The 12,316-nt window shown below is 45.6% G+C and overlaps 1 protein-coding gene across 1 annotated transcript in view; it reads left to right on the forward strand.

Annotated features, from left to right (window-relative positions):
• The window catches only part of LOC103586511 (trichohyalin), a 50,838-nt gene that overhangs the window by 28,169 nt on the left and 10,353 nt on the right, over positions 1-12,316 (forward strand). The window contains exons 9-11 of the mRNA XM_008567805.1: positions 811-882; positions 1,120-1,208; positions 1,984-2,188. Of these exons, the coding sequence (XP_008566027.1) occupies positions 811-882; positions 1,120-1,208; positions 1,984-2,188 (366 nt within the window). The remainder of the gene's footprint in view (positions 1-810; positions 883-1,119; positions 1,209-1,983; positions 2,189-12,316) is intronic.

Raw genomic sequence — 12,316 nt, forward strand, 5'->3', positions numbered from 1 at the left:
CGGGCTCTGGAGGCGGGTCCCCAGTAACCCTGGAACAGGTCCCCGAGCCTCGCAGACGAAGCCGCGCTGCTGCTTGTGCCCCTGAGCAGGCAGGTGTAGACGCGTGTCCAAAACCACTGGAGGAAGCTCGGCAAAGAAAGCGGCTATGGTCGCTGTCTCTCGGTGTTTCCAGATGTCCCATCTGAGCGTTTAATACTTCTGTAGGAAAATCCAAGGCATGTCTTCCAATAAAGTAGAGGAGCAGGACAAGGGAAGACGGTGCTCCGGTGACACTCGCACAGGAGCATGGCCCACCTGGGCAGCCGCGGACCTGGCAGAGGCGGGCCTCCCCCAGCAGCTGGGGCCCGGAGAGTGGGCACCCCGCACAGTGGCTTGCCTGGGGTTGTGATGGTTGAGTTCTTGTTGTGGGGGGCTTGTGCCAGCTCCTCCCACACACTGTGACTTGTGGTACCCACCCCGGGCTGTGTCAACAGAGCAGCAGGGGGAACACAGACTCAGGGAGCAGCCCATCTCTGGGGTAGCTGAGGAGGCAGACGCCGAGCCCTGGGTCCAAGCCGTCCTGACTAGGAGCTGCTGTCCCCAGGACCCGCAGGCCCTGAAGCTTCCCTGCTCTTGCCTGGGTGGTTCAACACCACAGCAAGGCTTGGGAGAGCTTTGGGGGACAGAGATGCAGCCCTGGAGGCTGGGGTGGGAACACATGGATGGGCAGCTGGAGTTAGGATGGAGGGGAGTGGCCGGGCCTCCCAGGGGCACTTTTGGGCACCTGAGGGCACAGGTGCTGAGCTGCAGTCTCCACCCTGACTCCTGCAGGACTCTAAGAAGAAGCCACGACTTCGATTCCCACCCCGAATCCAAAGGACTCCGAAGCTGACCTTCTACAGGGTGAGGGGTGCTCGTGGCGGGTCAGGCCCACCTCCCTGGGCACCCACCCTCCTGCCTGTTCTGCCCCTGAAGGCTCAGATGGCTGGAGCTGGGGGACCCAGAGGCTCCAAGACAGCCCCATCCTCGAGGCAGAGTGAAGTGCCTGGGCAGGGAGCAAGTGTGAAGGGCAGGAGGCCAAGAGGGGCACTTGCTGCTCCCCTCACGCCCACCACAGCCCACCCCTCCCCTGCCCCACAGCCTGACAACGTCCCAGTCAAGCTGAACACTGCTGCCATCCTGAGAGAAGGGGCCTTATACCAGCGGCAGGTGGAAAAAGAGCTGCAAAGGTGAGGGGCGGCAGACTGAGGCTCCCTTCTGCCCCCCTCCCACCTTCCACAGTGTCCCCCTTGGGAGGGAAGACCCCTGAGAAGGAGCCTGGTGGCCGGGCAGCTCAGCAGAGAGGGGGCTCAGGGGTCACGATCAGGTGTGGTCTGGGGGTGGGCGGCGGGCAGGTGGTGGGTCAGGGGCACGGCTGCATCTTACAAAGACCATCCCAGCTCAGGGCAGGAGACGGACCGGGGTAGAGGAAACTGAGCAGACACCTGGCCCACCCAAACCTCCCTCGGGGTCAGCTCCTCCTCGGGCCCCTTCCCGACGCCCCTCCCCTAAACTGCCAGGGCTGGAAGCCCCTGTGCTTACCCCACGCTGGGTAGTTGTGTCTTTCCATGTCTGCAAATTGGGCTGCGGGTGGGAGCTGAGCGGCTGAACAGATGGGTGAGTGGGTGTACAGACGGGTGGACAGAGGGACGGCAGGTGGACAGACAGACGGAGGGACGGTGCACAGGCAGAGGCTGACGGTGGACACAGGGCTGATGGGTGGATGGGGGAGTAGACAACAGGTAGAGGAAGGAAGGGTGAGATGATGTGAGCGATGGGAGGATGCCCAGGATGGGGACAGGTGGGCGGGCGGTGGGGGTAGGGGTGGGGGCCGGCCATGTGCTGGGTGTCGGATGACTAGCAGCCCGTGCTGTGACGCCACTGCCCTTAGGGGAGCCTGTGGCCTCCTGGTGGCCCCAATCACAGGAGGAGCCCCAAGCTGCATCTCTGTCCCTCTCTCCCCAGGGTTGACAAGCTTGTGGACGGGGCTGGGGACTTCTCTGAGTTCCTCAAGTGGCAGAAGAAGATGCAGGCGAAGGACAGGGAGGAGCAGCTGGCCGCAGGCGAGTGCCGGCGGCTGCAGGGCAAGCTCAGCCACGAGGAGGCCGTCCTGGCCCGGCAGCACCTCGTGCAGGAGAACAAGCAGAAGGCGGACCACGGGAAGCAGGAGGTGACGCCGGCGGACGTGGCCGTGGCTCTCGAGCTGGCCCCGGGTCCTTTCCTCTCGAGACCCGTCGGGTGGCTCTGGTTTCTCTGACCCTCCTCAGTAGGCAGGGCTCGGCGGGGCTGCGGGCCTGTCGGGCCAGCACTTCTGCTCCAGCCTGCCCACCCCCCGCTAGCAGGCTCAGGGGGCCCACAGATCCCTGGGTGCCCCTGAGGGAACCCTGAGGTTCTGGCAGAAACTTCCAGAAGGCAGACATGTTTGTGGATGGTGTCCTCTCCTGCAGGAGCGTTTGTGGGCATCCACGTTACCATTTTAGAAGCTCCTCATGTGTCAGTCCTGGCTCTTCTTCCTTAGGACGTGCGGCCTGCAGCCTGCTCCGTACCTGTGACCCCCAAAGCCTGTCCCTGCCAGTGGGCCTCCCAGAGGCCTGGACAGTTGGGGACCCCGCTGTTGCTCTTTAAATGTATCCTACTGACGGCCTGTGGTCAGGGGCCTTACAGGTCACTCAAATTCCTTCTTCTGATAGACTCACTTGTATCTATATTCAATTTTAGGGTTTGCTTTTTCCTTCCTTTTTAGTTTATTTCTTTAAAAATATGAAGCCCAAACAATATGAAAAAGTACTTAGAAAAAAGTATAAGTCTGCAACTTACAACCCACTTCCACCTACCCTCGTAGGTCATTATTTCCATTAATTTCTGCATTATCTTTCCTGTCTTTGTTTCTAAGCAAATAACAAGCTGGTATAGATACTTAGGTGCTTCATAAAGCTCATGGAAAGGTTTGTTTTATCTTTAATTCCATTTTTCCATGAATTTTATGAAGTACCTACCTTGTCCATTCTCTACCTCCCGTGTTTCTTACGTGAGAGGTCGTGTCTTGCTTTACCTGCAGTGCACAGTGTCATGCAAGTTTCTCATCTCCGTGGAGGTGGCTCTTCAGGGTAAACTTCTAGAGGAGGGATTAAGTGAAAGACTCACTGGATATGTGGGGGTTAGTTGCTGCTGTCTGGGACATGTGATGTTATTAAATGTGGCCAAGTAGCCTCCCACGGTACGTGGGCCATGTTCCCTCCCCCCACGCCGCCTGCAGAGGGTACTGTACTGAATTCATGAATTCTTCCCCATCTCACGTGTGAGAAAGACTACTTGGTATGGTTCTGATTTGCGTTTCGTTTCATATGCGTGAATTTGAGCATATTTTTATATATTTAAGCCATTTCAATGTCATTTTGTGTGAACTGTCCATGTCTCTTGTCCATTTTCTACTGAGCTTTTGACCTTCATTCGTTTCCCTGATATTTTTGGTGGTGGTTTATTTATTTAGGTTGCCAAATAAACACTGTAAATATGATACACAACATGATGTTTTAAAAACCTGTGTGCTTGATGGAATGACTAAATCAAGCTAATTAACATGTGAATTATCTTGCATATCATGTATTTTTGGTGAGAACACTTAAAATCTACTCTTAGCAATTTGCAAGCATACAATACCTTGTTATTAACTATAGGCACGTGTTCTACAATAGATCTCTAGCTGAAATTTTGTGTCCTTTGACCAACATCTCTCAAATCCCCTGCACTTATTCCTTGTGTTGTCGTTGTTGTTGTTGTTGTTTTTAAGTTTGTTATATATTATGGAAAATAATCTTTTATCTATGATATATTGTTGCAAATGTTTCCTACCAATTTCTCATGGGGCTTTGTTTATGGTGTGTTTTGCCATGCAAACCTTTTTTATGTCATCAAATTTATCAATCTTTTCTTCCATTTTGTTTGCTTTTTTTTGAATCACACAAACGCTCAGTGGAAATGTGTTTGGATTTTGAATAGTGAGAAAGGTTTTTCTCACATCCGGCTATAGAGGAATTCACCCATGTTTTCCTCTAGTACTTATATGTTTTCATTTTTTCCATCGGGACCTCTAAATTTATTCTTGTGCATGGTGTGAGATCTGGATCTACTTTTATCTTTTTCAAATGGCCATCCAGTTGAGACTTCTGATCCATGAATGCAATCCGTTTCTCCGTTTAATTAAATTTTTAATTTTTTCATCTTTGTTGTCTAGTTTTCAGTATTCAAGTCCTGTGCATGTTTTATTAGATTTGTACCTAATTATTTCAGTTCTTTTGAGCAACTGTAAATAATATTGTATTTTTAATTTTGATGTTCATATATTCATTGCTACTATAAAAAAATGCAATTGATTTTTGGGTGTTGCTCTTGTCTCCTGTGAACTGCCTGGACTCTCTTGTTAATTTTCTAGGAGCTTGTTGTAGATTCCTTGGGATTTTCTACATAGACAATGATATCATCTGCAAATGAGAGCAATTTTATTTCTTTCTTTCTGATCTGTGTATGCTTTTCATTTTCTTTTCCTGCCTTATTCCACTGGCTACAGCTTCTAGTTCTTTGTTGAATGAGAATGACAAGTGCAGACATTCTTGCATAGTTCATGATTTTAGGGGAAAAGCAGCCTTTCACTAGTTAGTATAATGATAGATTATGGGTTTCTTGTAGATGTGTTCTTTATCGAGTTGATAAAATTCCCCTCTATTTCTATTTTTCTGAGAGTTTTTAATCAGAAAGACTGCTGAATTTTGTTAAATGTTTTTCTGCATCAGTTGATATGATCCTTTGGTTTTTCTTCTTTACCTCATTAATACAGTGAATTACACTGACTGGTTTTCAAATTTTGAAGCAGCTTTGCATCCTTAGAATAGACCCCACATAGTTATGGTGTGTACTTCTTTTTACATATTGCTGAATTCTATTCACTAATATTTTTATTTTTTTACATCTTTTTTTGCATCTGGTTTCATAAGGGATGTTGGTCTGCAGTTTTCTTTTTTATTCTTTCTTTGTCTGATTTTGATATCAGGGTAATACTAGCTTCATTCACTTCCAAGATGAATTTGGAAGTATTCTCTCCTCTTCTATTTTCTGGAAGAGATTGTATAGATTTGATATTAATTCTTTCCATTTTTGGTATAATTCTCCAGTGAAACCATCTAGGCCTGGATATTTCTTCTTTGGAAGTTTTAAAATTATAAATTCAATTTCCTTAATAGTTATAGGACTATTCAAATAATCTACTTTATATTGAGTGAGTTGTGATAGTTTATATATTTTGAGGAGTTGGTCCATTTTATAAATTTGTCAAATTTATGTATGTAAGCTTCTCTGTAATACTCTATTATGGGCTTTCTTTTTTTTTTAATTTATTTTTTTATTTTTTGATGGCTAGCTGGTAAGGGGATCTGAACCCTTGACCATGGTGTTATCAGCACCTCACTCTCCCAGGTGAGATAACCAGTCAGCCCCTATTACCATCCTTTTTATGTCTGTAGTGTCTGTAGTGACATAACCTGTTTCATTTTTGATATTAGCAATTTGTGTCTTTTCACTTTTTTCCTGTAATTCTGTTAGGGATTTCTTAATTTTATTTATCATTTTAAAGAACCAGCTTTTCGTTTCATTAATTTTCTCTATTGTTTTGCTGTTTTTAATTTCATTAATTTCTGCTCTTTGTATTTTCTTCTGTCTGCTTGTTTTGAGGTTTTTTTAATTCAATTTTATTTATATTTATTTTGTGGTGTACAGTGTATTGTTTCAGTACATGCATATCCTGCACAGTGATTCATTTAGCATAGTTTTGTCCCCATTAGTTCACCCCTAATCTTCCCTCCCACCCCCACCCCTTCCAGCCTGGTAACCATTATTCTACTCTTTTTTCTTTTCTTTTTTTTTAACACCCAGAGATTAACATCCTTATTGCAAAAAGAACTCTTAAAAATGAATTAGAAAAATCTAAGTAGAAATTTGGTGAAGGACATGAGCAGATAAGTCACACACCCCAAAGACACACCCCTGGTTACTAAGCACATTCTAGGATCTGGATGTGAGTGGGGTCAGGGCTGGCCTGGCCACCATCTCAGGAACCTGGGCATTGGCCAGTTCCATTGCTGGCCTGGATGTACAGCAATGGGGGTGGGGCTAAGGCCCATGGCCCCATCTCCTAGGACCCCCTGTGATTGGTCTTGCTTTCTTGCTGGCCTGGATATGCTGCTTTGAGTTTATTTTGCTTTTCTTTTTCTAGGTTTTCAAGATAAGAGCTTAGCTTATTGACTTGAGATTTTTCTGCTTTTCTATTGTAAGCATTTAGTCCTATATGTTGCCTCTTGTTAACCCTTTAGCGGTGTCCCACAAATTTTGATGTGTTGTATTTAATTTTTATTCAATTGAATGGTTTTTTTTTCATTTCCCTTGAGATTTCTTCATTGACCTATGAATTATTTAGAAGTATGTTACTTGATTTCCAAGCATTTGGAGGTTTTTCTGTTATTTTTCTGTTATTGATTTCTAGTTTGATTCCATTGTGGCTGGTTAACACACTCTGATTTTGGTTCTTTTAAATTTGTGGACAGCTTTGCATACTATAATCACCAAATAAATAATAACAAAAACATTTATTGAGGTGTTTTATTTGTCCCAGGATGTTGTCAGTCTTCATGTGTGTTCTGTGAGCACTCAAATGAATGTGTTCTGCTATAATTGGGTGTTCTATAAATGTCAGTTAGTTCCTGCTAGTTGTTAGTGTTGTTGAGTTCTTCTATATCTTTGCTAACTTTCTGTCTAATTGCTCTATCAATTGTTGAGAGAAGGGCGTTAAAGTCACCAACTATAACTGTAAAATTGTCTATTTCTCTTTCCTGTTCTATTAGTTCTTGCTTTACATATTTTGTGTCTCTGTTGTTTGGTGCATTTAGGATCTCTATGTCTTCATGGTAGTCGACCCTTTTCTTATTATATATGTCTCTGGTAAATTTCTTTGCTCTGAATCCACTTTATCTGATATTAAGATAGCTAGTCCTGCTTTCCTTTGATTAATGTTTGTGTGATACATATTTCCTATTCTTTCACTTTTAACCATCTATATCATTTTATTTGAAGTAAGTTTCTTGTAGACAGCATATAGTTAGATCATATTTTTTAATATACTCTGCAAATCTCTATTAATTACTGTACATAGATCAGCTACATTTAATGTAATTATTATGTTAGGACTTAAGCCCACCATTTTTTTTTGTTTGTTTGCTATATTTTTTGTTTCTCTGATTTCTTTTTCTTGCTTGCAGGTTACTCCAGTGTTTCTTTAGAATTCCATTTTGACTTATCTGTAGTGTTTACATAGATACAGTATATCTCTTATGTAGCTTTTTTAGTTGTTGCTCTAGGTATTACATTATATATACATAATGTATTACAGTCTACCAGTGGTGTCATTTGCCAGTGCAAGTGAAGTGTAGAAACTACTTCCCTTCATGTTCCTTTACCCTATCCATTTTATAGTAGAATTGTCTTGAGTATTTCCTCTCGATATGTACACATCAGTGTTATAATTTTGCCTTTAGCCACCAAACATCATTTAGAAGACTCAAAAGAAGGAAAGTCTATTGTATTTACTTATATTTTGGTTTAGCATGTACTTCCTTCTTGGTGTTACAAGATTTCTTCTCTTATCACATTCTATCACGTTCTTTCTGCTTAAAGAACTTCCTTTAGCCATTATTTTCCAGTAGGTCTGCTAAGAATCAATAGATTCTTAGTTTTTATTCATCATAGATTACCTTTATTTTACTTTCTTTCCTGAAGGTTATTATGGCTGGGTATAGGATTATCAGTTGACAGTTCTTTTCTTTAGCAGCTGGAAAATACTGTGCAACTGCTGTCTGGCCTCCGTGGTTTCTGATGAGAAATCCACTGTCATTTGGGCGAGCCCTGTGGCTCGCTCGGGAGAGTGCAGTGCTGGTAGTGCTGAGGCCGTGGGTTCAGATCCTATATAGGGATGGCCAGACCACACTGTGCCGAGGGTTGCGATCCCCTTACTGGTCAAAAAAAAAAAAAAGAAAGAAAGAAAAGAAATCCACTGTCATTCTAATAGTTTTTTTTTTCCCTATAAGTAAGATGTCATTTTCCCTTGACTGCTTTCAACAGTTTTTCTTTGCTTTTAGTTTTCACAAGATTAATTATGATGTCTCTTGGTGTGGATTTCCTTGGGTTTATTTGTCTGAGGTTCATTCAGCTTATTGAACATACAGGTTTATGTCTTTGGCAAATTTGAGAAGTTTTAGCCATGACTGCCCTGTTTTTTCTCTCTGAGACACTGATGACATGAATTTTAGACCTTTTGTTATGGTCCCACAGGTGCCTGAAGATCTGTTCAGTTTTTTCAGTCTATTTTCTCTCTGTTTTTCAGATTGGGTAATTTCTATTGTTTGTCTTAAAGTTCATTGATTTTTTTGCTCTGTCCTCTCCACGCTGCTACTGAACTCATCCATTTTGTATTTAATGTGTTGTGTTTTCCATTTATAAAATTTCCATTTGGAGGGCTGGTTGGTGTATTAGTCCATTTTGTGTTGCTATGACAGAAGTACCTGAGACTGGGTAACGTATAAAGAACAGAGGTTTATTTGGCTTACGATTCTGGAACAGCTGCATCTGGTGTGGGCCTCAGGCTGCTTCTATTCATTGCAGAAAGCGGCAGGGAGCCAGCGGGTACAAGCAGATCACATGGTGAGAGGAAGCAAGAGAGAGAGGGGGGAGGTGCCCGGGTCTTTTTAAACAACCAGCTCTCGTGGGAACTAATAGAGCAAGATCTCACTCAGGTCCCCCTCCCCTAGAGAGAGCATTAATCTGTTCATGAAGCATCTGCCCCCATGACTCAAACAGCTTCCAGCACGGCCACATTGGGGATCAGATTTCCACATGAGTTTTGAAGGGGACAACACATGCAAACTCCATCAACTGGTTAGCTCAGTTGGTTAGAACACGGTGTTACAACACCAAGGTCAAAGGATCAGATCCCTGGACTGGCCAGCTGGCAAAAATAAATGAATAAATATAAAATTTCCATTTGGTTTTTCTGTCTGTCTTCTATTTCTTTGCTGAAATTCTATTTTTAGATTTGTCTCAAGTGTATCCATAATTGCTTGTTGAAGCATTTTTGCAGTGGCTTCTTTCAAGTCTTTGTCAAACCTAACATCTCCGTCATCTCAGCATTGGCATCTATTGTCTTTTTTCATTCAGTTTGAGATCATCCTGGCTTTTGATGAGTGATTTTTGATTGGAACCTGGACATTTTGGGCATTATAATATGAGACACTGGATCAAATTTAAAGCCTCTGTTTTAGCTGGCTCCTTCTGACTCCACCCTGGCAGGGCAGTTGGGCGGGGGGACACTGCAGCATTACTGCCAAGTGGGTGTAGCAGCCCAGGTTCCCCAGGTGGCCTCTGTTGACTCCTGAGATGGGAGCTCCTCATCACTGCTGGGGTGAGGATTCTGGCTAGATCTCCACTGATTCCTCTCTGACTGGGGAGTAGGAGAGCCTTCTAGCTGCTCCCCAGTGGCCTCCCAAGACCTCTGATGATGGTGAACCTCCTGACTTTCCACTGGGCCTCCTCTGACACCACCCTGGTGGGGAGGGGGAGGACAGACACCTGTTACCACTGGGTGGGGATGGAAGTCCAAGTGTCCATGCAGTCTCCGCCGACCCCCGGGGGTCAGGTCCCGCTCAGGCTTCTCTGACACCACCCAAGCCGGGGGTTGATGAACCTCATCACAGCCTGGTGAGGGTAGACGTCTAGGCTCCCCGCTCAGCCTTCGTGGATGTGAATGGGGCTGGGGCCACGGTGTTTCTGTGAGGTCTGCCTGCAGTAGAATGGCTACGTTCTAAAATTTTTCTGTTTTTGTGGGCTGCCTTGTTCCTGTTCCTTTGGCTACACAGCAGGCTTTTGTTGGGCTTTTAAAAATTTTTTGTGGGTGTGCTTTTTGGCATTTCTGGGTTGACTGTTTCCAGAACCCAGTCTGGGCTGTATGAGACAATGAGAAAACCCAGAGAACTCAGGGTCCCATGGTCCCTACCCAGCCTGCCGTCTTCTTTCCGCCTTTCAGAGTCTTCTCATGTTTATTTTATGTATAACATCCAGGGTTTTTAGTTGTACCTAATGGGAGGAATAGGAAAGCACCTCTACTCCATCTTCCCAGAAGCAGAAGGTCTTAGGTGTTGAATTTTTTTTTTTTTTTTTTTTTGGTCATTTCTTTTATTTTTTATTTTTTATTTTTTATTTTATTTTATTAATATTATTTTTTTACATTCTATGATGTTGTTGCGGAGCACTTGGTAGAGAGGGGGAGAGGGAAAAGGGGAAGAAAATGGGATGGAGGAAGGAGGAAGGAGGAGGGGTGGGATTGAGGCCTGTGGCACCCCCCACATTCCCACAGGGGACACCGGGGGGCTTCCAGCGGTGGCTTAGTCATTGCGGGCTGGGTGCAGATGTCAGGGGGGTGTGGCAAAAGCCCTTGCCTCCCACCTCCCCCGCTCAGGAACTTGGGGCCCTTCTTGCTATGGCTTGGTGGTCGTCACTGGCCTGGTTGCTCATGTTGGGGGGCTTGATGGAGATTGGATGTGTTGTCCCTTCCAAAACTCATGTGGAAATTTGATCCCCACTGTGGCAGTGCTGGAAACTGATTGAGTCATGGGGGCAGATCCCTCATGAATGGATTAATGCTCTCCCTGGGGGAGGGGGATTAATGAGTGAGTTCTCCCTCTATTAGTTCCTGTGAGAGCTGGTCATTTAAAAGACCCTGGCACCTCCTCTCTCTCTCGCTTCCTCTCGCCATGTGATCTGCTTGTACCTGCCAGCTGCTGCCACTTTCCACCATGAGTAGAAGCAGCCTGAGGCCCATGCCAGATGCAGTTGTCCCAGAATCGTAAGCCAAATAAACCTCTTTTCCTTATAAATTACCCAGTCTCAGGTATTCTGTTATAGCAACACAAACAGTCTAAAACGGGGGTGTGACTGAGGACCTCATCACCCCACTGCCCCAGCTTGGGAGAGACCAGGAAGCTTCCTGCAGTGGCTCAGTGGTCATCACTGGGTTGGCTGTAGTTGTGTGTGGGGGTGTAGCTGAGGCCCTTGGGCCCCCCCTCGGGACTGGTTGTGGGTTTTGGGGGGCATGGCTGAGGTCCCTGGCCCCCCTCCATTTCTGGTTTGGTAGCCCAGGGGACTTCCAGTCCTTCTAGGTGTTACAGGTGTTCTTGGGTGAAATGAGACCTTTACTAATTAATATTGAACTTTGTCTCTGGTTGTGGGTACTTTGTTCTTTCTTTCAGTTCTATGTTGGATTATTTGCTGTTCCCACCACTTAAACTCTGCACTGGGACTAATTTGTTGTCCTTTGCTTATTTCTAAAATGGGAGAACTTCCTTTGAGGACCAGTCTTGAGCTCTGTGGTTGAGCTAAATTTCTGCTTTGCTACTGATTCCCAGGGAAGGCTTTTTGTGCAGCTCAGGTTTTAATGGTTGACTTCATAGGTAATTCCGGTTCTAGTGAGATCTGGTACCCCTGGGTTGTGTAGAAACTCTGGTCTGTGCCTGAGTCTTTTCATCAAACTGCACCCCACACAATTCTATATTCCTGACCAGTCTCCTCTGAGTGGTCCTACACTGATTGAGGGGCAGATCAGCTGTCCTTGCTGTGCCCCAGTGTTCCCCCAGTGGGCCTGTCTCCCCCACTGCCCATGCTCCAAACACTTCCCATGGGATGGGCCGTGCTCTGGTCCCTTGCAATGACTCACTGGCCTCTGAGTGGCTCCTTTTTTTTCAGTTGTTGTGGCTCCTCAGTCCTATGTGGGTCCACAGGAACCCTATTAGTGGTATTGCTGGCCTGGGGGCCACCAAGGCCCCCTTCTCCCTGCTGCCTCCAAGCAAGTTCATCTGAAGGGCACAGCTGCGGCTTTTGCTGGCTCCTGCTCTGTGCGCTCAGCAGCTCCAGCCTGGAAGTGACTGGGATTCAAAATGGTCAGAGGAGTTTTTTCTTTCTGTCATTGTGGCTTCTCCCACCCTCACGCACTCCATAGGTCTCTCCTCCCCTTCCCCTGAGCTCTAGTGGCCCCAGCTTGGTTGTTGTTGCTTTCTTATAGCTGTGAATTGGTTGATTTGTGGGAGAGAGTGATGCTAGGGACTGTCTATTCCACCATCTTGACGAGAAATGAGGTGTTGAATTTTTTTTTTTCCTTTTTGTCTTTTTTACTGACCGGTAACGGGATCACAACCCTCGGTGTCGCGCC

The sequence above is a fragment of the Galeopterus variegatus genome, unplaced genomic scaffold, assembly GCF_000696425.1.
Source record: "Galeopterus variegatus unplaced genomic scaffold, G_variegatus-3.0.2 Scaffold347, whole genome shotgun sequence".
Lineage (NCBI taxonomy): Eukaryota > Metazoa > Chordata > Mammalia > Dermoptera > Cynocephalidae > Galeopterus > Galeopterus variegatus.